A 27,215-nucleotide genomic window follows, 5' to 3' on the forward strand; every position below is an offset into this window, starting at 1 on the left:
CGCAGTTCCAGCCTCTCCAGTGCCTGCTTAACACTGGGTAAGGCAGAACAATGATGGAGAAGAGCCAAGCTTCCTCTTTCTGACCTCTCCCCCCCCCCTTGGTGAGTTCCTTATGGGACCCCATTTATTTGTACTCAAATACATCTTCATCTACACTTCATAGTCAGTTCGTTCAGTAGTTTTCCAGTAAAGCTTCTGCCAGTGTTAATTTTCTGTCAAGCAAAGGGATCATATATTGAGCCATCCATTTCCTTAGTCCTCCGGTTTATAAGCCTCTATGCAAACTGGCTTTCCCCCCTTTCTCAGTGAAATTTATGTCCACGAACAAGACTGGGCTCATCTATTGTCTCAGATTATTTATCTCCCACTTTATTATTTAAAACAAAATCTGGACAGTTCAGCATATCTCAGCAACACATCTAATGAAAATGACAGCGGTGATTTCTCATTTTAAATCCGCATCCAAGAGAACTATTAATATAAAATGTACTAGCAGCCCCTCTCCCTCATCCCACCTAAATTTAGACTCTTGAAAATAAAAGTGAACCTCCACCAAACTTCCTCTGTCAGAGAGAGAAAGAAAACACAATAGTGCCATAAATTCATCTGAAGTATTCTGGATGTCATGTGCCAGGCCACTGGTGAATTCTGCCAACAGCTTCAGTCACAAATATCCACACGATAAGGGCCCAAGAAAATGGAAGGGGATAGGTGTGGCTTCTAGCCAGAGTGTTCTATGCTAGAGGCAAATGACAATGCCTGGATGAGCCAGGAAGAAAGATGAAGGTGGTAACAAGGATGAGCTGAGGCCTTTCACTAAGGAATCCATCCAAATGGCAGGAACCACAGACTAGACGAATGCAAGGACAGGCAAAGAAGGAACTGAAAGCTGGGAAGAAGAAGAAGAGTTGGATTTATACCCCACCCTTCACTTGGAGTCTCAGAGCAGATTACAATCACTTTCCCTTCATCTCCCCACAACAGACACCTTGTGAGGTAGGTGGGGCTGAGAGAGCTCTGAGAGAACTGCTCTTGAGAGAATAGCCCTGAGAGAGCTGTGACTGATCCAAGGTCATCCAGCAGCTGCAAGGGGAGGAGTGGGGAATCAAACCCAATCCCCCAGATTACAGTCTGCTGCTCTTAACCACTACACCAAACTGGCTCTGCCTTACCCATGTCTCATTTCATTCATGTGGTATGTTTCCACTCTACACTGTGATGTCCTCACTCATTGTGTGATGCAGCACTATGATGTTGAGCGTTTCCCTGCCCCCCACAAGGAGGTTCTATTGACACGTGGCAGGGAAACTAACCATGATGGGACTTGGAGTCATCACAATGTAAGTGCTTACAAATGCACAAACATTTATACAAACAGAAAACTAATGTAAATGATTTGTGAGTTTATAAACACCTTTTCCAGAACATACCCATTTTTCAAAATGCAAGGTACATTTGAATCTATGTAAAATAACATTCTTTGGGAAAGAGCAACTCTGGGATCAATAGTACAGTGGGAAAAAATTGCTGATCTTTGCCAATATCAAAGCAAAATGCTGGTCAGCAAACTCCCACTGGAATTTAACAAGACACCGATCTTCTTTCATTGATTTCCCTTCCCCCTTCCTTCCAATTACTACCCTCTGTCACCACATTTGGGCACCTCATTAGCGCTGCCCTCAAGCAAATTGTGTGAAGATCTTCCTGCTCACAGCTGCCACCTGTCAGTGACTGGCCTTAAGGTACAGTCGCAGCAGTTGCAAGAGGGATTAAGATTTAGTCTGGGGAGGGATTTATTACCCACCACCTCGCCTCCTCTAATTGGCAATTTCCCCTCTGGTCATGTCTAACAGAACTGATCTGTGAAAGGCAGCACCAAGCTTCTGCTACAAACCACCCTGAGCTCTAGCTTGAAATTACTGTATTGTAAGCCAAGGATATTTGAAATTGTTTGCCATACTTTGTTTATTGTTAAGCAAACATGGATGATAATCTTAAAGTGCAGAACACGAAGTTTACAAAAACAGAGCCGTACAATGTCACAGAAAGAACTACAGAAGAAAGGAACACCACATGAATAATATTTATTTTTCTTCTAAGTGACAAAAATACCTTGCTTTGCTTTTTTTGGCCAAATTCATCGCAAATTTTCTCTAGAAACATATGTTCCTCTACTTAAAAAGTAATTACTGAGTTGCCAATATGCTTTACCAAAGAGGAGTCTGGGGGTGGGTGGGAATGGGACCGGGGATCTAAAAGACAACATCAAAATAATGTATGTTTGCCATATTTTGAAAAGCAAAAAATAGGACATGTTTCCCGACTGACTACTGCAAACAATTAATCGCTATGACAAATCTCATTTTAAATACCCCTACTATTTAAGCTGTGATAATGGCTACTCACTAGGAATATTCCTAACCTTCCAACCCCAAAAGAAAACATTTTCATCAGTTTTTTTAAAGAGCCCAAAAGAGGACAGACACAAAAAAAGAAAACACGTCCTCTAAAAAGAGGACATCTGGTAACCCTAAAATAATGTCTAGATAAATACACTAGCATCTGCATCTGCATATTGAATGTTTCCTATGACACAAGTAATATAAAATAGGTTGATGGTCATATGGTGTGTTAGCACAGAATGGAGGGAAAAAAGAGCTAACTCTTCATAAGACCCTATCCTTCCTTGTTTGTTTTTGCAGATAAGTGAACCAGATATGAGCAGTTATTTTTTGGGAAGGTGAGAGACAAAATCCATACTTACTATTACTTATTTTATTGAGCTGACTTGTGTTTCTCTTTTTTCTATTCACTGGTTATGGAAGATATAGCCTCTTTACTGGGTCCATACTACTGAAGACCCGCCTAGATGGTGCTGATTGCATGGACCAAATTCATGAGAAACACATGCATGATTGACCCCCCAGCCACATGAATGCAGAATTTACATGTGGAGCACTGCCATGTGGATCACAGGGAAGCAGCTGCTGTGCTGCTGATGGTTACACGTGAAGCAACAATGTGACAGTACATCTATGCCTTTACAAGTATAGATGTTGTATAGAAAAATTGATTCCTATAGACCCTGCCTTCCCCTGGAATGTACCCCTGCTGTTCTGATTTCCTCTTGAAGCCAAATGGGCTTCATAGCCTGCCATATAACCACATAGTCTTCACACTTCTAGTGGGGAAAGCCAGACCTGTTGGAGCCTGGCAGCTGCCTAGCAAACAAGCAAACACACACGTACAGAATGGATGGGTTGGGGGGAGACCACATGACTGCAGGTGTGGCCTCCAAGACAACTGACCATTCAGAAGTTGTAGCCATGACAACCCAAAAGTTGGACACACCCAGGTCTACTTCAATTGATCCTGGCCAGCACTAATTGGAAAACTGGAATTGCAGTATAACTGTTTAAACCCAATGAGAGATTCTCTCTTGCTCTCTCTCTTCTGTTCCTGCTATGCTCTCTGTTGCCCTGTATGCTGTCTCTGCCATGTGGCCTGGGACAGAACAAAGGACTCCTTTGTGAGCTGAGCACATGCTTGCAAAGATGGGGTTGCTCTTACGAATCCCCTGGTCTCATTTGGATTGTCTACCATGGACATTATCTGGACTGATGCTACTCTGATGATTGGTAAATATGCTTCTTATTGTGTAGTTATGCAAAACATTGCTTAGGATGTTCTTTTAAAGTCTTTCTAGTCTGATGGCAAGCCTGTACTGAATAAATCTTATTCTTGTTTATAACTAGTGTATGCTTGATGTGCAACTGACTCCAAGCTAACTCCTGTGTCTGAACCGCTCACCAACGTAAGCTACCTTATGGTATAAAGTCCCAGAGGCCAGTTAAGAGTCTGAACCTTGCTCTTGGACTGGAAGGGGACTATAGTTGAAAAGGTTCTGGTGGCTGTGGCTGTAAATCCAGAGAGGCTATCTCTCCTGGGTTTTTGTGTAATGTATGTTTCCAGTGTAGAATCCTTTCCCTCCCATTCCTGGATTGGCCTGGGGGAGAGAGAATCTATACAGATGTATATTTAAATTTATAAATAATCAGGTTTAAAGAACAGGAAAATCAGACATACGGTGTCAGACCTGGCTGGAATTTAAAGACAAAATGCTTCGATCCCTCATTTTAAAAAGGATTATCAGGACAAAAATGAACTGACAGATTGGATAGTGGGACAGACTGGGAGAAAAGCTAAACATTATGGTAATATTTTGTTCTTGCAAGCAATTTAATGGAGCATATAAATACATAAAGTAATCAACTACTGACACTGTCCAAAGATGTTGCAAGGCTGTTTCAAGCCATCACTTGGAACTGAAGATTCTGCACTCTCACTTTGCAAAAGCTGTCATTCAAAAATCAACTCAGAGAGTAAATCACTAGTTATTGCTAGCACGAATGGCAAAATGTGGCTTATAATGGCATTCAGTACCATGGAAAAGAAAACCGAACTAGAAATGGGAATGTATAATGCATGGCATTTTAAAGAGAAAACCTTTAACACAGAATACAGCTCGCATGATGTAGAATGCTGGCACCTTCTTAATGCAATACCAGGAAGCTGAAAGCCCAGAAAATATTTCATATGTATGAAGAAATACAACTGGCAGATCACTATAAGAAAATCAGCGTTCTTTAATGCCATGGGGGAGAATTTTATGTGCAACTGAGACGCGATGATTCAAAGTGCATTTAACACACATCTCTTTAAAAGTTCCTAGATTTTGTTTGCATCTACAAAGGGACACAGTGACAAGATAAATTTGGAAAATAACATTGTACAGAGACTTTCTGAAAGGCAGCCGGGTTCTAGCCCTTAGCCAAAAGAAGGCTGACTCAGAGAAGTGGGTTGGGGGGAGGAATGGCAGACGTTTGTGTTCAGTCTTCTACAGATCCATATTCTTCATATTTCTCAACCTTAATGAGTTCGTTACCCTTTCATTCCCCCTCCCCGCATTTTCTAGGTAAACTGGCCTCCACCTGCGATCTGAAATGGTATGGCTGAGCCAGAGTTTACAACCTCAAGAAGAACCAGGCTTAATTTACAGGAGCAGCCGTAACTCAAATAATTATACTATTAAAACAAACTGTTACATTTTTGCATTTGAATACATTGCATATATTTTAAAATAAATTGTGTATGTTGAGTCTATGGTAGATGTTTCCCACCATTATCTAAATTCTTTAGTTAGGCCATCTTCTACCCTGATCTGAAACCATTCTTAACACTTATTCCAATTATTTGTAGGAATTCCACAGAATATCATTTGTAAATTTCCATATAATCTGGGACTAGATGACAGGATCATACAGTTTATATCTATTGCCCACACCCTATAACCAGGGTTCCCTCTAAACTGAGTTAGTGTGAGCTAGTTCAGTTTTTTACCCTCTGGCTCACACATTTTTGTCTTTTGGGCTCCAGAGCAAACTAATTTATGCAGTAGCCAAATCGCCCGCTCACAACTTTAATGCCAGTAGCTCACAAAGTAGAATTTTTGCTCACAAGACTCCACATCTTAGACGGAGCATTGACTATAACTATGTGAGACTTAGAAGACAACAAATTAATATAGCAAATCCTAATTAATTTTACAACACTTTTATCACAGTGCAGACAACAGTTCTGAAAGGATTTCTGGGAAAAACTGTCTTTTTAATAAGGTCATATGGTGATAGTGGTCATTAAAAAAAATTATTTAAAATCAACATTACCCAGGCTATTTGTAAACAGTTTTAACAGGCTGATGGAATTCTGTAAATGAAGAGAAGCATTTAGACCAGGGGTATCAAACATGTGACCCAGGGACCGGATCAGGCCCCCGGAGGGCTTCGATCAGGCCCGCAGTGGAACTGGCTGTCTTCTGCTTCTTCTTCCAGTTCTGCTGCTGCTGCGTCATTGTAGGTTTGCAGCTTACAGATATGCACCTGAACAGCATACTCAAGATTGCAACAGCACAGACATTTTGATGCAATAAACAAAATATTGCAAGAGTGCTATAACGAATGAGTTCAATACCCCTGATTTAGACAAAGATTACCTTTGCGTTAAAAATCCATATTTTGTTTTAAAAACCAAATATTACAACATTTGCTACAATTCTACTATTTTCTGCAGAAACTGAAGTTTAAATATATCAGATACACAAAACAGAATATTTCCAATGGCTTTTCCACTGTAACCTAGGTGGGAAAAATAATGGAAGCAGGTTTACAGGCTGTGAAAGTTAAAGCCATGTTACAAGTTAAACAGAGACAAATTTGGTTTGCCACAAAGTGTGCAGTCAACAGAGGGCTCGTCCATCTCATGGAGGCCATCAAAGCCATGGTGGCTACAGTAAACCAGAGGCAGAGTCACCTTTAAATATCAGTGTGACACACCAAGAGCCTCTATGCCCTGTTTACTGGTTGGTCACTATGTGAAACAGGATGCTGGACTAGACTGACCCCTGGATCCAGTAGGGCACTTCTTATGTATCTCTCTGCTACGGAATTAGATATATATGTTTCCTGAATTCATGCTCTAAAAAGTGTGTCCCAAAATATAACGTATAAAATAGCCCATAGACAAAAGAATAATGTTCTGCATCCTTCCTCTAGGTAAATACCCCCCATTTCTGACATTAGAAAAAGCGGCTTATTCAAAGAAGCATAATACTGTCTTGTAATACATATTCAAGGAGGCTTAGAGCTGTTTAAAATTAGGAACAAAATAGTTCATTATATTCAACTAAAGATTATGGTGATAATTAAGCTTAGGCTTTTGCAGAGAGCTGCCTGATGTATCTTTCTTGAAAGCACCCCAAGCTTAGTCTATTTACATATTAGGTTTTGCATCACAGAACAGACACTTCATGTGAAAACGGATATCTGCTGTAAAGCTGATAATCTGCTAAAATGGTTCTTATGCTATTTGTCATTAAAATATTGTAAACTAGACTTATTTATAGAATGTTCATTGCCCTCAGCTAAAAAACACATTAGTTGTAATGCATTCACTCCCTTCATGTATCATACTAATTAGAGGATCTGGCTACAGTGACCCATGCTATGATCACATCCAGGTTAAATTTGTGAATTTCCTGCATTGTGTAGGGGGTTGGACTAGATGACCCTGGAGGTCCCTTCCAACTCTATGAATCTATTAAATTATTGCAATATGCTCTACATGGGGCTATCTTTGAGAACTGCCTGGAAACTCTCGTTGCCCAGGAAGGGTGCATGGACAATAGCAGGCAGATGCTGTCCCTTGCCCACCTCTAATCCACTTCCTGCTGCTTCCACTGTAGGCTCTTCTGTGGAACCAGTCCAGCTAACTCTCCTAGGATATTATACTTTAACCTAAAAGGCAGCATTATTCAACAAAAACAACAACGACAACAAAAGGTTGTCAAAAGGAGACTTCAGTATGAAATTGTAGAAGTAGAATTTACAGCAAGTTTTATACTACTTATTTAGACCTATAATTGAGAGGAGGGATTTCTGTCCCACTAAAGGTGTTAAATTAATAAAGCAAAATAAGGAGAACTGTATTACCACTAGTTACTATTTAGCTTGTTTGCATTTGAGCTTTGCATTGAAATGTACCTCTTACATTTCTTGGCTCCTCTGTTTACAAGTTCTTTTTCTATACCCACACATGTATGTATTTGGGCGATGAGAAAAACTTTGTGCATATGATGCGCTGGGCTCTAATTCACAAATAGGGTTGCCAAGTCAATTTTTCTTACCGGCGGGGGAGCCTCGCTGGGCTCCGGGAGCCGTACGTCAATGTGTGCGCACGTGCGCCGCCAGCACATCACTGAAAGTGACGTGCGATGTCGATCACGTTGAAGGCGTGGCCCCGATCATCGGAGGGAAAACCACAGAGTTTTCCCTCCGACGATCGGGGCCACGCCCCCAACGTGATTGATGTGGTTGCGTCACCTCTGGTGATGCAGCCACGCTGTGCTTTGGGGGGCGGAGTTCCCCCCGGGGCCCAATTCCGCAGTGGGGGGGAATTGGGCCTCCAAAGCGGGGGTTTACCCACCCCCCGCCCCCACTTGGCAGCCCTATTCACAGAAGTGCATACCACCATAAATCTATTACTTTAAATTGTCACAATAACCTTTGTTGTTTTAGAAACAGGAGCGTTCATAACACAGTTCCTACACATTACCTACCTACCTATGGGTCTGAGGGACTCATATAGAAACAGAGGTGGAGAGATGTTGTGAACCTGTGTGGCTGCTAACAGAACTCAAGAATATAGGACACTCTACCTGCCACATCACACTTTAAAAATAATAATACTAAAACCATCCCAGGCTGGTACAATTTTAAATGAGCATTCCAATTGCATTGTATGAACTCTATTTTGTTAAACTAACACCTACTTTTAAAAACATCAAGAATCAAAACTAATGCACTCTCATTAATGTAAGAATGGAAAGATGTATTCCAGTGGCCGTCCTAGTAAACTCAGGTAGCACACTCCTGGGACCATAAAGTCCTCTTTCATCACAATGTGTACTGTAATTACATAAACACAGTCACGTTAACATTAACTAATCACCAAACTTTTTGATCCTGCGGGCACCTTTGGAATTCTGACAAAAGGTGGTAGGCAACTACAAAAGGGCTGCTACGGGATGTGGAGCCAACCACATAATGGCTGATATAGGTGGAGAAGCCAGCCACAAAATGCGATTCATGCAGAAGGTCTGTTTAACAGGATGTCTTTTAAAATGAGCATATTGTTTAAAAATATTTTCTTGCATATGCACAGTTTACCTTCAGTCATACAGTGCAGATCCTTAGGCTTTGGTGGCAGTTGCTAAAGAAGCAGCTTTATAATAATCTGCACAGTCAATCAGATCTCCAATGGCCAATCAGAAGCCCTGTTGGGTAAAACCCCTACCCAGCACCACCCACTTTCTAAAAACATTCAGCAGGTGCCAGGAAAGATGTCAGCAGGCCCTCTAGTGCTGATGGGTCCCACATTGGGGATCCTTGTTCTATAGACACAATTTCATAATTTCTACTAGTGGCTTATTTTTTAAAATTAAATTTTAAACTGCACTTAAAACCCACGGTTGACTAGAGAGCCTTCTGTGATGGACTGTCAAGGGTTAATGCCTAGCAGAGTATACCATAGTATGCCAAAATACGTTATGCTACTTCTAGGTTTCTTATAATCCAATATTAGAGTTTATTTTTTACGCTTCTTTCTCTTGACTGTTGATGTCTTTGGATCTGCCGCATCTTTCTCAGAGTCTGAAGTTGTACTGCTGGATTTCCTTGACTTGCTTGAAGAATCATCAATTTCCTCGCCACTATATTCCTCTTCTTCGCCATCATCATCATCATTCAGGTTTAATTGCTGTTTTAAGAAGCTTTTTGCCTTTTGGGCAGTGTCAATTTTAATTTTCTAATAGTTGAATTTGAACGTGAGTCCTTCTGGGAAAGTCGATCTGTATACAATTTGTTTATTTTGGAGAAAAAGAATCAAGTTTCTATATTGATGCCTTCTTTTCCCGATCTCAAATGGAATGTCTTTTAGGATTTTAATTTCCTCCTCCTGGATCTTTAGTATTTTCCCCAATGTGGCTTTAAAAACATTGTCTCTCATAGTTCTCTTAGAAAATTTCACATAGATTTCACCAGGCAGCTTATTTTTTCTTATAAAGTCCGGGTAAGTACGGTAAACCAAATCCATATCCTTCTGGAGGTCTTCTTGCTTGAGATCTGAAATTGATACAATTGCTTCGCTTAGAATAATTTTTAATCTCCCTTTTGCTCAGATAAACCTTGAAAGCGCAATTGGAGTTGCAGAAGTTGATTTTTTCCCGTGTTTCTTTCTTTTTTCTCCTCTGCCATCTTTTGCTCAATCTCTTTAGTCTTTCAACCTTCTTAATTTTTTGGTCCGTTTTGTCAGCTCTCTTCCCCATTTGTAAGAGTTGTTTTTGCACAGAGTCTAGCTTTGTGTTCATAGTCGACATCTGCTCCAGCAGAGGGCGCAATGCAGAGGCCAGCATGTTGGGAAAGTCTGGAGTCGTCTCTAGGGATTGGTTGGGAGTGGTTGTTACTGAGCTTCCAGGAGGATGTTTCTTCTCTGCCCCCGTTCTTTTCCCTCTACCAGCCATTGTTTTTGATTTTATTACGAGAAAGTTTATAGTTTTAAAGTAAAAGTCAACCGCTTCTTGGATTAAATTACACCTTTCAAGCTTGAATAGTCTCATATGGTTAGTTATGCTTTCTCTATCTTTTTTGCCACGCTTACGGACCATTTCATTCGGGGGGGGGGGGGGGGAAACGGTGGTCAGCTCTAAGTGCCATAATGGCTCTGCGGCGTCAGGACCTTTCAGGGAAAAAATAAGCCTGAATCTCTAAGCCGTCGCTTTGAGAGAGGCTTATCTCAGCTCCCCAGGCTGGGGGGCCTTCTACAAAGGCCCCGAAGGGGTCTGGATCCAGCCAAGACCCCTCCTGATCACCCCAGCTTGGCGTGTCTCCATCAGAGCTAGATGGGACACGTCCAAGTGCAAGCCACCATGAACTGGAACCTCTCAAAAGAGGGATAACTCTTAAAAGAGGAGTGATCCCTGCTCTGGGTAGAAAGAAGGATTTTGAGAACTTTGTTGTGTGTTCCTGGCTTCTAAATGTGACATGTCAGTGAAACTCAGAAACTTATGCTTGTGAGTTAAAGCAGAAACTGAAAAGAAAGCCTCTTTCCTCAAAGTTTCAAAGACCTTGTGGAAAAGCAAGAACACTTACATGTTGGCAACATATTACCTGGATTTAGTGGTAGAACATCTGCTTGGTATGCAGAATATCCCAGGTTCAATCCCTGGCATCAGGTAGTAGGTGATGTGAAAGACCACCACCTGAGACTCTGGAGAGCCACTGCCAGTCTGAGTAGACTATACTGACTTTGATGGACAGATGGTCTGATTCAATATAAAGCAGCTTTGTGTGTGTGCATGCATGGACGCCTCAGTTTTTATTATCGGTTCACCTCATATATCCTACCCCTGATTCTACCTGACCTTTTCCCCACCAAGTTAAACAAAATGTTTTGTTTATTTTTGAACTTCCAAAGCCTCTCATGAGCTATTACAGAAGTGAAATATAAGTAGGTGATTTTGTCTCTTCCCTCAAGTCCCTGGGCTGGGCCAGCATCAAAATATATAAAAACGTGACAGGGTGGGACAGCCATAAACCAACAACAACAACAAAAAAGAAAATAGTAGGGGCTACTCAGCAAGAAAGAAAGAAGAAACAAAGGGAAAATCCTGTGTGTGAGGGAGGGAAGAGAGTGAGATTGCCATACCTTCCAATTAAGGAGAGAAGAATATTCTAACACAATCTAATTAAGATGCATCTGCAAGTGTGGAGCTTTCTCTTTCTGCAATGTCTGCCTCTTCTGTTGAATTCAGCTAACAGCATGTGCTGAGCAAAAAGGCCTACCCTTCTGCAACAGGAATGTAGTATGGATGATCAGAACTGTGTCCCAGCAGTCAGCCAACAGAACAATCAGGGACATGAGTGTTTAGGTATGGCAATGACCATTACTAAGTCTATGAAGGTAGCCCATTTTTGAGGCCTTTACTCACCAGAAGAGGGAGCTCTCTCCGCTTTTACAATGGAATTGTCTGGGGCAAAATGCAGTTTAGCCCTAGCCAATCACTGCCAGACTAGCACAGCTGTCATCAGTAACCAGGCAAATACTGATACAGATATGAATGGCAAGGACAACAGGAAGAACAGTACAGGTCTCTGTGATTCTGCAGAAGCCCAATCTCCCCTGTGCAGTCTTTCACTCCTCTCAATAGAAAAGCTGGATTTATCCATTAGCATTTTGGTAACATGGGACATATGACATGTTAAAACCTTAGTTTTCAGTGAATCCTAGAGTGGCACACTAACATAATGATGCCATTTCTGGTTTTGCGATGCTGAAGAGCCCCCCCCCCCATTTTCTGCTGCCACTGTCAAGCGATGGCAGGAACTTGCCCCCACTACAAAGCAATGCTTTTAGGGGGGGGGGGAAGGGCAACAAAAGACTACAGAGGAAGAGAAATAAACTCTTACCTGTACACTAGTAAGAGTGGTATATTGATAAGCTTTAACTACCAGGTAATTTGCTTCTATATCTATTATTCCAAGGATCATGTACTTCCACCATCTTCGTTTCAAGATTGCCAGTAAGTTTTCTTCTCCTGCATTGCCAGGGGTGGGGAAGAGATGAGAAGGAGAACAAAATTTAAAAGATTACAAGTATGTTACTGATAATAACTCATCTATTTTACAGGGAAGTACAGCTGAGGATCCCAAACAAGAGAACTACCATCAGGAGGAGCAAGGAAATAAACCAATAAATTGACCAACTGACCAATAAATTTGACCATCAGGCCGAGCTTTAAAAAAGCTGATTTGCTCCCCACTTCACTCTCCAGCCAACCCCTTCCCACTGTTCCTAAACTTTTATAACGGCCCTGCTCAGCCCATGCATACTGGAAGGCTGAGAGATCAGGAAGGAGCTCAAGTAAATTAAGATGGGATTAAGCAAGCTGTCAGTCTGGTATCCACTCTTCTTTGGCAAACTCAGGGCACCAGAGACCCAAAGCTCCTGGATGAATGGGCACAGTGGTAAAACAGTAACATTCACGATGCCTTTTCCAGCTTCCCCCATTCTGCCTCTGCCTTTCCCTTGTCCACACACTGCAGACAAAAGATGTTGTCCCTGACTGCATGGCGTCACTTCCAGGAAAAACCAGAGAATGACATCACGCTGTCACTGACAGCCACTCCCCATGTCCCCACCCCAGCTGGTCTTCCACTGGTTGCCAAACACCCCTAGATTCTCCCCTCACGTGATCCAATCTACTCTGCAAGAGATATCCAGCCAGAAGACCACAACCCTAATTGTTGGCTCAATGTTCAAAATCACTTGCACTCCCCAGGGCAAATGCTAGATTTTAAATATATATAATTTTGAATATCTTTTGCTACACAGTCTTGTTCCATCAGTTCTTCTTGGTCAATAAAACATATAATGCACTAGGGGATGCAAAAGGCCTTTTGTGAAATAGGACAACAAGAGTCCATGGCCTTCAGAGTAAACAAAGAGTTAGTGACCAAACAACCTTCACTCTGTTTACATACTTTAGTGGCCTAGTGTTTCCTTAGCTGCCACAGATTGACTCGAGTCAAGCATATTGGACTTGTTTAGAGGAAGGTTATATGAACATAATCAGGGTTTGAAATTTTTTTGCATAATTGGTAGCTCAGCGTCCAAGAATCGATTTCATGCAGAGCAGGAGTCGTTCTTCAATGCCCTTGCACACAAATCCTGTCAATCGCACAACCTGCAGTTTCCACTTGTGAAGACAGACAGTGCAACAAGAGTCACTGATTAAATCTAGAGCTTCCCAGAGGTTAAATGATCTTAGTGCTGGGCCAAATATTACACTGATTTAAAAGAAAACAAACAGCCATTGGGAACCAAGACCCATCCTTGTTTTCCTGATTTATCTTTCTGACAAGATTTCCTTGGGCTGCAGCATGAATTATTTGATACTGCTGCAAATGAACATTCTTAAACAGGAAATATGACATCTTAATTGTAACAAATAACAAGCTAGTCTGCTGTCTTAAGAACACTTTCCTGGGAGTAAGCCCACAGGAACAAAATGGCACTTCTGCTTAGCAGTACTCCCATAATAATTTACTAGGAGATATGAACTGGACCTAACCCTTATAACAGCTGTTTAAGGCAGGTCAGTATTATCACTATACTACAGATGGGGGTGGGGGTAGGATGGGGATGAGAGAAAGTATCTGAGGCTACCTGATGGGATTGCAGTGGAGGAGAAAACTGAACTGAGGGTTTACTGATGAACAGCTCAGTTTCCAGCTACTATGCTATACGATTATTCTTGGTAACGGGGGGGGGATGCTGTTGCTTATTCCAAAGTTATATGAACAATACAGCAAGGGCTTTACATAGTCCTCAGAACATAGGTATTTACTTACTTATTAATTTCTGCCCCACTTTCCTCCCCAGTGGGGACCCAAATGAGGAAAGTTTGCTACACAAACGGTTTTTCTGCATTCTCATTTTCCTCACTTAAAAAAAAAATACTTTCTTCAGGGGAGGGGTATGTGTTTGCGTTCCATATGTGTTTTGCTCCCTCTAGTGGTCAATTTGATATAACATCAGTTCATGTCCAGCATAAAAGCCTGCAGTTTAAATCTGCAGGGAGATATGCCGGACATAAACCATTGTAATACCTTTTCCTCAACTGATGTATTTTTTTTCCTGGTAACCAGAGAAGGTAATGAAACAGAAGATGGGGGAGTGGGAGTGAGAGGAAAAAAAGAAGGTACTGGGATAGGGTGGATCTACCAGCAAGCTGTGGGAAAAAATGAGAAAATACATTTAGTCTTCCAAATTGTCTAACACATACGCTATCCAGGAACGGGGTTGAGTAAACAGCTATTCCCAGAAGTTTCCCAGAAGTTTCACTGAGCACAGTGGGCTTACTTCTTAGCAAAGTCACAAACTTTTGCATGCATTGGGTTGCCAGATCCCTCCTGACAACCAGCAGGGGAGGTGGGGGGCTTACCGGGAGCAGTAGGGAGGCCCATCTGATGTACAGCGACGTGTCTACATCACTGCCCATATGACCCAGAAGTGACATCATCATGTCTGGGACATCGGGGTGATACTCTGGTATTTGGGCGAAACCTCTATGGTAAATTTCAGTTCTACCATACAGTTTTTTTTGCCAAAATACAGTTTTGCTCTGACATCCCTGATGTGATGACATCACTTCCTGGTCATGAGGGCAGTGAGGTAGGCACATCGCTGCACATCGATGGAGCTTCCTCTTTTGGGGGTAAGTTCCCCCACCACCAGCCAACTGATTGGTGGCAGGGAGGTGAGGCCTGTCAGCAGGGGACCCCTGCCTCCACCAGGAGGGTCTGGCATGCAACACAAAGTTTTACCTTTCAGAATACTGTAAAAAATATGAAAGCAAAAGCTGAAGAGGGGGCTTCTTTCTTTTTCCCTTCCCCAGACCCCTCCCTTTCATTCTTCATCCACAGGACTCAAGGCACATACTCTGCAATGGCCTGAGGTTCCTTTTCTTTGTTGATTTCACAATACCTGCCTGGTTCTCAAAAGTAGATGACTCCACTGACTGGGTGTCCAATAGGGTCGCCAAATATAAATTACGTACCGGCGGGGGAGTGTCCTCTCACTCTGGGAGCCAGCCGGGGATGCGTGCGCGCGCCGCCGGAATGTCACCGGAAGTGACGCACAACGTAGCATGTTGGGGGCATGGCCAAGATCGTCAGGGGGGAACCATATGGTTTCCCCCCCAACGATCTGGGCCACGCCCCCAACGTGCCCTACGTCGTGCGTCACCTCCAGTGACGCAGCTTCGGGGGGCAGGGGTCCCCCCGGGGCCGATTCCGTCGCATCGGAAATCGGCCCTCCAAAGCGGGGGATTCCCCGCCCCCCGGGCCCATTTGGCAACCCTAGTGTCCAATGAATTACCTGGGATCACTGCCTGAAAATCTCAGTTATTTGGGACCATTGCAGGGCGTACTAATATTATATACCAAATCACACAGGGACAATTCACACTTCTGGGAAATGTTAGGAGGTAACCATGTATACTCTATCACTAAAACATACATCTAGCCTGGTATTTTGTAACCACGACCAGCTACGCCCCCAAGCCTGCAACAAGACTTCATTCCATATTAGGGTTGCCAAGTCACGGCGGGGGATCGTAGTTCTTCACAGAATCCTTGCCGTGGGGACAGCGAGACGCGTTGCACCCGCCGTTGCCAGGATCTGACGCTATGTGTTGCTCTGGCAATGGGGCTCCAAACGGGGCTCTCGCCGTCCCCGCAGCAAGGATTCTGCAAAGACATGCAGATCCCCCACCGCGATTTGGCAGGCTTATTCCATATGGATATGATACTAGAACCTTGTTTGGAGCTCTGGCCAGAAGCTCCAATGTTTGCAGCAATTCCAAGAAAACAAGGTGCAAGATCCTGGTGAGCTTACAAGGAGATTTTAATAACTCATCAAACTTACAGAAACAGCAGGGTAAGCTTCCATCTGCTGGGCCTCAAACACACACACACATAGCAAAGCTAGCCAGAATCTGAGATGAAATATGTAGCTAAAACAAAACATCTTACATCCTAATTGCTGGCTACAAGTCAAGAATATCGTCATCAATGCTACATCCCTAAACAATGAGAAAAGCCAGGCCATATCTCGCACCTGGCACCTAGTAGCTGAAAAAACAAGTCAACTTTCTTAGATAAGAACTTGGGAAAGTACTAATGAAAACAGGCAGAAAGGTACTCTTGGGAGCAGCTTGCCGGCAACTGGACATCAGGCACTAGCAGAAGACCAAAATGGAGTTACAGAGGTTACACATACCTTTGACTGGGAACTTGGGGAAATATAGTGCAAAATCTAAAATGCAACTGGCCACATTTCCCTGATTGTCAGAATAACCCTAAAGTGGTCTTTCACACACTGGATTGCCTGAATCAAATGTCTCATTCAAGTGCCATTTGTTCATTATCTAATATGACCTTTCCCCTTATTAGCTAATAAGATTGGACATGATTTGAATTAGCAATGTAACAGCTGCATCCTAGTTGTTTACTCTTCTATTAGCTAAACTAAGATAGATAATTAAAAAGTTTAAAAACAGATATTGTTTACTTCCATAAACAAGTAAAGAAACAGCTTGAGCCCCATCAATGATTACATTAAGTACTTTGCCCAGACAGCATTCAATGGGTAATTTAAGAATCGGAATTGGAATAAGCTAGTCTGTTTCATTATATCATCAGATGGTTCCATTAACCCTTATGCTCTGAATGATCATAAACACACTCCGCCATTGCAGTGTGATGTATTTAACACACTCAATATGCTCAAGCATTTTATGTTGATTTGAGAACACAGAGGAAAAACTTGTTCTTGGGTTTGCTAACTTGATGAATGTTAAGGGCTGCATTTTCAAAGCAGCGCTTGCAGATTCAACAGTGAGGGGACTAATCTACAGGAAAATCTGTTCCCAGCAGTTTAAAAGTGTATCACCAACAGTCATGATGCCAAAGTGATTAGACATAATCCTGCAATATCCCTGAAATATGTTGGGAAATGGGCAAGCATGCTTTACAGGTTCAAAGGGTTTATAAAATCTGAAAAATGATTTCCTCTTCATGGCATCTGAAGAAGTGAGTTCTAACTCACAAAAGCTCATGCTGAAATAAATGTTGCTAATCTTTAAGGTGACTTTGCAACAGTTTTATTTCACTACAATAGACTGACATGGCAACCTTCTGAAATTATCAAAAGGCTATCACCCTTGGAAGAAAAAAAACCCATCAGTTCTGAGGACAGACTAATAAGAGTGACTCTGATTGGAGCATAAACCATGGTTTTGAAACTGACCAGACTAATGACGCTATCCTTTCATGAGCTAAATGAAAGCTGATAATGCATGCTGGCAGAAATTGGCATATGGCAGTCCACTGCAACCAGTGCATTTTGAGAGGTTCTGATGGAGCAGCCAAGTTGATCCATTGTTATAAATGCTATAATCTATACAATACTGTAAAAAAAGAAATAATCTTTAGAACTTTTTTGCTATACAATACGGGATAACTTTAAACAGCATTATTCTAAATCAGGTTGTTTACAGCACTATCAGCAATGACTCATGCAACCATAAAAGTCAGTCCAATGAAAGGAAGGGCCATGGCTCAGTAGTTGAGCATCTCCTTGTCATGCAGAAGGTCCCATGTTCAATCCCCAGCATCTCTAGTTAAAAGGATCAGGTAACCGGCAGTGTTCCCTCTAAGCTGAGTTAGTGTGAGCTGCCTCACAGTTTTTTAGCTTCTGGCTCACACGTTTTTGCCTTAGCTCAGGAAGGAGGGCTCCAGAGCAAGCTAATTTATGCAATAGCCAAATTGCTCGCTCACAACTTGGATGCCAGGAGCTCACAAAGTAGAATTTCTGCTCACAAGACTCCACAGCTTAGAGGGAACATTGGTAACCGGTGGTGTGAAAAAACATCTACCTGAGACCCTGGAGAACTGCTGTAGACATTACTGAGTAGACAGTACTGAACTTGACGGACCAATGGTCTGAGTCAGTATAAGGCAACTTCTTCTATTCCTGAATATTCGATAAATTGCTGGACCATAATGATTAACATGCTGCTATTTGAGCTTTACAAGACTGTTAAGACCCTGCTGTAGCAAAGCAGACATTAAAAGGAATTGTTTGAAGTTACTAGTGACAGACTTTAAAGGCTGGAAACATGATTCTCCTGAGAACCAGGAAGTGCTAAGACATTTCTCACAGTACTAGGAAGTACCCACAAATAAAAGGAAGTGAAAAAACATCCTTTTCTGAAGCTCAAGGATCATGTTGTGTGACTCCCCCCTACCACCCCACGTAATGTGTGTGCTGCCCGACTGTGGTACAAGTGAGCTGTTTCCCTATTAAGTGCAAAGAGACTGAATAATACACTTTCAATCCACTCTAAATGCACTATGCAATTGGATTTTACTGTGTAAAATGGCCAAATTCACTTGCAAACGATTGCTAAAGTGCATTGAAAGTAGACTGAAAATGCATTATTCAGCATGTGTGATAATACCCACTGACAAGACATGGGATGAAGTGTAGAATGCATTTGTTGCATACATTAGTGACACGGTTTGACATGATCATACAGGATGCAAAAATGAGCTGGGGAAGCAGATGCTGCCACATCTGTCCCTCAACAAGCAACTCTATTGGGGAACTCTTCTTTGATCTGGCAGATCAAATTTTTGTGGAAAGCAAGAGCGGAAAATGTTTAAGATTAGAACAGTTGGGCTGAGGATCATCATATGTGAACAGACGTCATGGAAGATGTGGATATTTGGATGTACCAGTGGCCAGCAAGTGGGGAGACAGGGAGTCGAGAGTCTCCAGTGTGGGTGAAAAGTGGGATATAAATGGGTTGCCAGGTCTGGGTTGGAAAATACCTGGAGGCTTTGGGGGTGGAGCCAGGAGAGGGTGGGGTTTGAGGAGGGGAGGGGCCTCAGCATGGTACATGGCCACAGAGTCAAGCAGCCATTTCCTCCAGGGGAGCTGAACTCTGTCAGCTGGAGATCAGTTGTAAAAGCAGGAGATCTCCAGGCCCCACCTGGAGGCTGGCAACCCTAGATATAATATTGAACAAAAATATTTAAATAAACAAGAGGGCAAAACTGCAAACATTTAAGAGGCTGCAAGTACCACCATCACCATGGTTCAGAATTTGCATGGTACACTGCAACTTTCCATGTAAAATTCTCTAGAAAATATTCAGGAATTACACAACCACAGAACTCACAGTTTAGTAACAGACTGGAGTAAGGTTCCGTTTAATGTACACAGCCACACTAAACGAATGGGTGTCCTTGTTCTCATCTCAAAAGCACTTAACACAGAGCACTGGACCGCCTCAACTTGCAACCACCTACCTTGGTGGTTCAAGGGGAAGCGGCACGGCAAGCCGGGCGTTTGATCACCGGCGCGTCCTTGCGCCGGCACAACCCCGGCCCGTAGCCGAACTGCGCATGCTCCGACATGCGCAGTTCGGCCGGCTCTGGGTCAGGGCCGTGTTTTCTCCCTGGCGTTTGATCGTGCCGGGGAGAAAAGGCGCCGCGGCCAGGGGATCCGTGGGATCCTGCCGCGGCGTCTCAACATTGGCGCGGCTTTTAAAAGCTGCGCCTTTAGAGGCTTTTCCCCTGCCATGTGGCAGGGGCCTTAGAAGACATTTGTCCAATGCTCAGGTAGTTTGTACAGATCACTGTTGTCCATCACAGCTCCATCTTCTGTGTTTGGCAGACTTAGGCTAATTAAGCTGTTTGGAATACAGAAGAGGGAGGCTAAGCACTTGAAAACATGTGCTAACAGCTCCAGGAATAGCTTTTTAGAAACTGAGTACATGAAAATCAGAGCATCAACAGCCAAAACTCTACTCTTGAAAAAATATATGGATGTCCAGTATAAATTACTATCACGTTTCCCCATAAAATATTGATCTTTGTGAAGAGGCAGCTGAAGATCCTTTCATCATGGAAAAGGCTTTCTGAAAAGACTGAATTCCCCTGACAGCTTTGCTTTGGCAGTATTTTTATCACCAGCTACATTTCCCAAGAATAAATCATTCTGTTCCAATGGTGTTCAATCAAACCAAGCTGAGGCGAGTTAGTATTAAAAATGAATCGACCGTCATGACATCTGCCTGCCTTAACTGAATGTAGGCAGCCAAAAATATGATGGAAAAGAACTCTGCTATGCATTTATCTGACATTTACATTTCTTCTGTTTTGTCTCATCTTTCTTTAAACAATGTGATGACACCCTGTCTCCAGTCCTCAAAACTTAAAGAGGATTCAAATTTCACACCCTCCAAACTTCTTTTGTGTTTTTTCTATACTTTTATTTTTTACAATTAAGGCTTTTGGGACTGCTTAGTCTTATAGTCCTCATGGAGGTCAATGCTTTTACTCAGGATGCCACCTGGCATTCACTTTGCCTATTATGAGAGGATTATAGGCTTGAAGGAGCTACATAGTAGGCTTGATGAACACAACTAAGAATAGGGTTGCCAGCTCCAGGTTAGGGGTGGAGCCTGAGGATGGTGGGGTTTGGAGAGGGTGCAGGGTGTCAAACGTATGGCCCGTGGGCCAGAACTGGCTCACTTAAGGCTTTAATCCAGCCCACGAGTGAGTGGGTTGCTCATGGCTTTGCTGGGTGCAACTGGCTCTGCCTCCCCTGTGCTTTTTCTTGCTACAGTGGGTGTGTCTTTCTCTTTTTCTGCTGGGTGCCTTTTGCCTTGGCTCCCCCCGGGTGTAACTGGTTCCCCCTCATCCTCACTTCCTGCTTCGCCTCGCTACAGTGGGTATGTGTGTTTCAAATTTATTTTTTTGCTGGGCTCCTGTTTTGGATCTGCTGGGTGTAACTGGCTCTGGCTCCCTCTCCCCCTTTCTTTACTTTCCCTTGCTACAGTAGGTATGTTAAAAAAAATTTCTGGCTCCTTCTGACTTAGCTCTGCTGGGTGCAACTTGCTCTGCCTCCCCCTTGTCTCCTCTGTGCTTTTTCTTGCTACTCTGGGTGAATCTTTCTATTTATTTATTTATTTGCTGGGCTCCTTCTCCCTTGGCTCTTCCTGGTGCAACTGGCTCTGCCTCCCCCCTCGCTTCCTCCCTGCTTCACCTTGCTACAGTGGGTATGAATGTTTCTATTTTTTTTCTGGGCTCTTTCTTCTTTGGCTCTCCCTGGGTGGACTGGCTCCCCCCCCTCACTTCCTCCCTTCTTTGCCTTGCTACAGTGGGTAAGTGTGTTTCTTTCTTTCTTTCCCTGGGTGGACTGGCTCCCCCCCTTCCTCCCTTCTTTGCCTTGTTACAGTGGGTAAGTGTGTTTCTTTCTTTCTTTTTTTTGATGGGCTCCTTCTGCTTTGGCTCTGCTGGGTACAACAGGCTCCACCTTCCCCTTGCCTCCTCTGTGCTTTCCCTTGCCACAGTAGGTCTGTGTTTATTTTGTTGTTGTTGGGCTCCTTCTGTTGGGCTCTCCTAGGTGCAACTGGTTCCACTTCCTCCTCAACTCCTCCATGCTTCACCTTACTACAGTGGGTATGTGTATTTCTATTACTTTTTTGTTGCTGGGCTTGTTTGTGTTGACTTTAGCTTGGAGGAGAGGGGTTCTGGCTCAGTTGAATAACTTCTGCTTGGCATGCAGAGACTCCCGGTTTCTATCCCTGGCACCTCCAGTTAAAAGGACCAGGCTGTGGCTTATTATGAGAAAGACTTCAACCTGAAACCCTGGAGAGCCACTGCCACTTTAAGTAAACCTGGAGGGGAGGGGAAGAAGCTCGCAATGCCTAGCCATTGCGTGTCCCCCCCCCCCCCGGGTCTTAGGCTCAGAGCACTGACCATGACAGCAGCCTGGGGAAAGGGTTTGTTCCCCACTCCAGGCAGCATGGGAGCATCAGCTCAGGGCTGCCCTGCTGGCTCTCCAGTCTGCCTATGAGGGTTTTCCTCTGCACCTGGGGCCTTGCAGTGACGACACACCAACTTGATGCTTACCCAGAAATTGGTAAAATATCTTTGTGTTTATCTGTGTCCTTTATAAAGTTTATATCTCCGCTACCTGACATTACTTTTTATGACACGCATGGCCCAACCCAACAAAGTCCCTTTTATGTCAGATCCAGTCCTCATAACAAATGAGTTTGACACCCCTGCCTTAGAGTCCACCTTTCACAGCAGCCATTTTCTCCAGGTGAACTGAGCTCTGTCACCTGGAGATCAGTTGTAAGCCCAGGAGATCCCCAACTACCACCTGGAACTTGGCAACCCTAACTAAGAAACAGGTTTATTTCAGTTTTATGTGGGGCTTGGTTGTTTCTTGGTTTTTATGTTCTCCAGACCTCTCAGTATCACAGTAACAAAATCACTGGAGAGTTGGGGCTTGAGAAAGCCTAACAGTTATAAAGCAGGTTTCTTATTTGACTGATTCAGACTTATAACATGAAACCGGAAAGCTTTTAACTGTTTTTGACAGGAACAGCACTCAGACCCCACCTGTCTTCAAAGTATCTACAATTCCTGATGGACTCCCTGCCTAACCAGCAAGCCTCCTAACCTTTCTCCCACCAGAATCCAACAAGCCTCAATACTGTCAGCTGGCCAGCAGTTACACTGCCAGTGGCCTCCTCCTCCTCTTCCCATTGCAGTCCGTCACTTGAAAGTGATCCTCTGAGTCTCCTGGAGGGAGGAACTAGAAGCTGTCTGTCACAGCCTGCCCTTCTGAAATAATACTATTCACTATAAGTAGTTACAGGACAAAGTACTGAGCAGGGACCTTATTTAGACTCATAACACTGTCAAATGGCAAGGAGTCAATTTAAATTTCGCTGCAGTTTGGCAACCAAATTGATTCCCCCCCCTCCCCCAGTATCTATACAACACTGTCCTCTTTCATCCACTTTCTGGGTTTTCCTCTGCCTTCTTCCATTCCTTCCCAAACCTATTTTGCTAGTCTCTTCTGAACAACTGCAATCGATTGCAGCCACGTGGACAGGAAAGTGCACACTTTTGAACCTCCTACTGAGATTACTGTCATTTTACTGTCATCATCTCTTCATGCCCACTAGGATAAAAATTAGGGCTGCCACCCCCCAAGTGGGAGTGGGGGATCCCCTGATTTCATGGGCTCCTGCCTTCAGTTGGCCAACTGGCTGGCGGGGGGAAGCCCCACCCCAACAGCAGAAGTGACACCATCATGCTGGGGATGTTGCACAGCGACGCTCTGGCATTTTGGGCAAAACTCTATGGTAACGTCACCCTGCCCCCCACTCCCAGAGAGCTCCTCCCCACCCCCTGCCAGCGAGAGCTTAGGACCTGCCAACCGTAATCAAAATGTCCTTAATAAATAAGGAGTCTTTCAGCAGCTTCTTACAAAGCCTGTATCTGGTATTGGAAATAGCAGATCTGTATCTGCTATTGCAGACTCAGGGTTGGGCAATTCCTGGAGACTGGCTGTATCAGCCAAGGAAGGGTGTTTGGAAAGGAGGGGAAGGCTGAGATGCCACAGATAGGCCATTTCCTCCAGGGGAAGTGATCTCTGTAGTCTGGAGATCACCTGCAGTTCTGGGAGAACACCAGGCCCCACCTGGAGGTGGACAACCTTAATTGGAGAGGAGGTAAAGACAGTAATGTCTGGAATGCATTTATCTCTAGCTCCCACTCACCTGAACTCTAATTTAAACTGAAGGAGATTTCAGCTGTAATAATTATGCAGAACCAACCATTTGTACTACTGAACCAAGAAAACATGATGCCACTTCAGTTGCTATTAATTTATGCTGATAAATAAAAACAATTCCCTTAGGGTGATTCCTTTTTTCTGCTTTCCAAACACTTCAGTATGTTCTATTTCAGGCATTCATTACTTATTAATGTTGTGCTGCTGTTAGGAGGATGCATCATATTTTCACTGAGCCATTTGGGAAAGTAAAGAAAATGGAACAAACGGAATCAAAATTTATCCAGCAACATCAGTTCTTTCCCTGATCTTTCTCCAGCAGAATGAAAGCAGGCATAGATTTTCTTTTCACGGCTTTTGTCTTCTAGCCCTTCGTAATTTGATAGAACATCTTGATTACAGACTCTGTGGCTGAACAGAACTTTATTCTCTCCCCCAAAGGTAGTGACTGTCTCAGATTCTCCAATATATGTCAATACTGGCATTTCATTGTATGCAAACTGAGTCTGGCTGAATGGCTATACATTCTGTACAAATATGTTTTACATTAATCTTCTTCTTTACACACTGTTAGCACAGACAAGTCCCAATACCATGTTTATCATCAAGATGAGTAGTTCTACCGAACCACAGATAGATCCAGGTGGGTTGCCGTGTTGGTCTGAAACAGCAGAACAAAGTTTGAGTCCAGTGAGGCACCTTTAAGACCAACTAAGTTTTATTCAAGGTATGAGCTTTCGTGTGCGAGCACACTTCCTCAGATACAGTGGAACAGAATTTCCTCAGCCATTACATTACAGAGAGAAGGGGGGGTTAGCTGCCAGGAAGCTGGTTAGAATCAAGATGCATAAGTAACTGGGCGATTATAGCTGAGATTGGATTGAGGTGGTTGTTAAGATCTGTAAATGGCATTAAATTAGCATACAAATACAAGAGTTAACAAACGGATGTGAGAACGAAGTTTTGAGTCCAGTTATACCTTCAAAACCAGCAACGTTCAATTCTGAGTATAAGCAAGGAGAGGTTTAGCATGTGTAAGTGCACACTCCTTCAGATACACTGAAACAAATTTCCTGAAATATTACATATAGGTGGGGGTGGGGGGGTGAGTTGCTAGAAAGAGCTAATCAGAGTCAAGATGCATAAGTAACCGGGCAATAAATACAGCTAAGATTGGAATAATACATTTGGTAAGACGTAATTAGTAGCAAATTGGCATACAGATAATAAAGGAGTTAACAACAGATGTGAGAACTAAGTTTCAGTCCAGTAGCACCTTTAATACCAACAAAGTTTAATTACTGGGTGTGAGAACTGAGTGACCCAACATGTGTAGTGAGATAAGAAGTCAATATTTCTGTTAAGCCCTGGGGTGTTTCATTGTCCTGAGTGTTGTAATTCAGCAATCTCCCATTCCAGTCTGTTTCTGAAATTCCTTTGTAATAAAACAGCTACTTTGAGATCCCCCACTGAATAAAACTTTGTTGGTCTTAAAGTGCCAACTGAATTCAAACGGGACTCAAACTTTGTTCTACTGAACTGCAGATACTGTAAGAGCAGCAATGACTCTAATAAATTAGTCCATGAGCAGACCTTGGTCAATTAATATCCATACAGTGGCCCAGGAAACAAAAAGCAGAAAGAACCTTTTGCACACCAGGGGTCGTTTTGACCCGGACCATGCAGGAACGGCGCTCCGGCAATTCGAAGCACAGGCGGTGGCGGCAAGCCCTGCCCCCAGCAGGAGCGCGAAGCAGCGCGTGTAGCATTCCTCGATGGCAGTTCGAAGCACAGGCAGTGGCGGCAAGCCCTGCCCCCAGCAGGAGCGTGAAGCAGCGCGTGTAGCATTCCTCGATGGCTATAGTGCGAATGTGACCTCGACAGGCTCCAGCTCCTGGGCGTCTCCCACTACTGCTTCTCGCTGGCCTGGGCACGCCTCATCCCTAACAGCACAGTGCCCGTCAACCTGGCCACCCTCCGCTACTATGGGAGCCTTCAGATGGGCCTCAAGGCCCACAGTGTCAAGCCCGTGGTCACTCTCTGCCACTGGGACCTGCCCCAGCCCCTGCACGACGCCCATGGCGGCTGGGAGAGCCTGGTGCTGGTCAAGCACTTCCGGGACTACGCCAAGCTCTGCTTCAGGAGCTTCAGTTGCCACGTGTGCTAATGGCTCACCGTCAACAGCCCCTATCTTGTGGCCTGGCATGGCTACACCACCAGCCGGCTGCCTCCTGGTGTAGCCAGAGGTGGGCTACAGGGCAGCACACAACCTCTTCAAGGTAAGGGAACCGGGCGCGGGGGGGCAGTCCTCGCTTTTGCATGCCGTTCTCCCCTGGGGGCATCCATGTCGGCCAGAGAGTTTTCCCAAGGCATTTGCAGGCTGCTACCTTTCCAACAGTGGCCATCTAGAATTCGGGGCTAGTCTGATAAGCAGCAGCTGCCACAATGTTGATTTTATTCTCTCTCACTCTTCTTTCCCTGTGTGTCTTTTAAATTACCCCTCTTCTCCCCTGCACTTGGATTTCCTCTGTGTGTACGTGGCTCTACCTTCTGCAGCAGCAATTGTGTATATGCACCCAAGACACCTGCCCAACACCCTTTCTTAAAAAATTTTCTCGCAAGCAACCTCCCCCAGAAATCTGCCTGGTCTTTCAGTGTGTCCATAAGAAGACCCACTCTTGATTGGAGGCCACTAACTCTCCCCCTTCGAAAGGGTTAAAACCGATGGGGAGGCTGGCTCGCCGATCCCTAGAAAAGCCCACGGAGTGTTGAGCAGGAGGGGAGGTGTGCGAGGGAAGGACTTTTCTGTGTTGCTCTCCCTCTCTCGCCCTGTTCCCCACTGGAAGGGAAGGGAAGCCAGCCTGGTTCTTTGCTTTCCGCAGGTCTCTTTGGCTCTGCTGGATTCCCACAAGACACTGAAGTGTGGCTTGCAACATGAGCCGCGAAGATCCCGGTGTGGTTTGGAAATGGAAGGAAGGAAGCAGAGAGAGAAAGACAGACAGACAGAAAAGAGCAGGCGGGCATCTTTCTGGCCTTGACACCCCCACCCCACACCCATACCTGCCGTATCATTTTGGAAAGATGATATTCCAAAAGGCCCTCCATTTAGACTTAAATGTTTTGGGATCCAAGGAGACATAGGAATCCTTGCTCCGGTGTATGCAACGTAAGCCAATAGGCAGAGCTTTGTGGCTAATTGCAAGCTAGGGGTGCCAGGTCCCCCTTGGCCACTGGCAGAGAATGGGGGGGGTAGGGTTGCCAGATCCAGGTTGGGAAACTCCTGGAGATTTTGGGGTGGAGCCTGGGGAGGACTGGGACCATAGCGGGTTACAATGCCATAGAGTCCACCCTCCAAAGCAGCCGTTTCCCCCCAG

General features: G+C 44.0%; 1 protein-coding gene across 1 annotated transcript in view; it reads right to left on the reverse strand.

The window, feature by feature from the left end:
* The window catches only part of SLC35F1 (solute carrier family 35 member F1), a 349,356-nt gene that overhangs the window by 46,063 nt on the left and 276,078 nt on the right, over positions 1-27,215 (reverse strand). The window contains exon 3 of the mRNA XM_015409056.1: positions 12,081-12,208. Coding sequence (XP_015264542.1) covers positions 12,081-12,208 — 128 coding nt within the window. The remainder of the gene's footprint in view (positions 1-12,080; positions 12,209-27,215) is intronic.

Source organism: Gekko japonicus, unplaced genomic scaffold (genome assembly GCF_001447785.1).
Source record: "Gekko japonicus isolate JY-2015 unplaced genomic scaffold, Gekko_japonicus_V1.1 scaffold50, whole genome shotgun sequence".
In the NCBI taxonomy this organism is placed as follows: Eukaryota; Metazoa; Chordata; class Lepidosauria; order Squamata; family Gekkonidae; genus Gekko; species Gekko japonicus.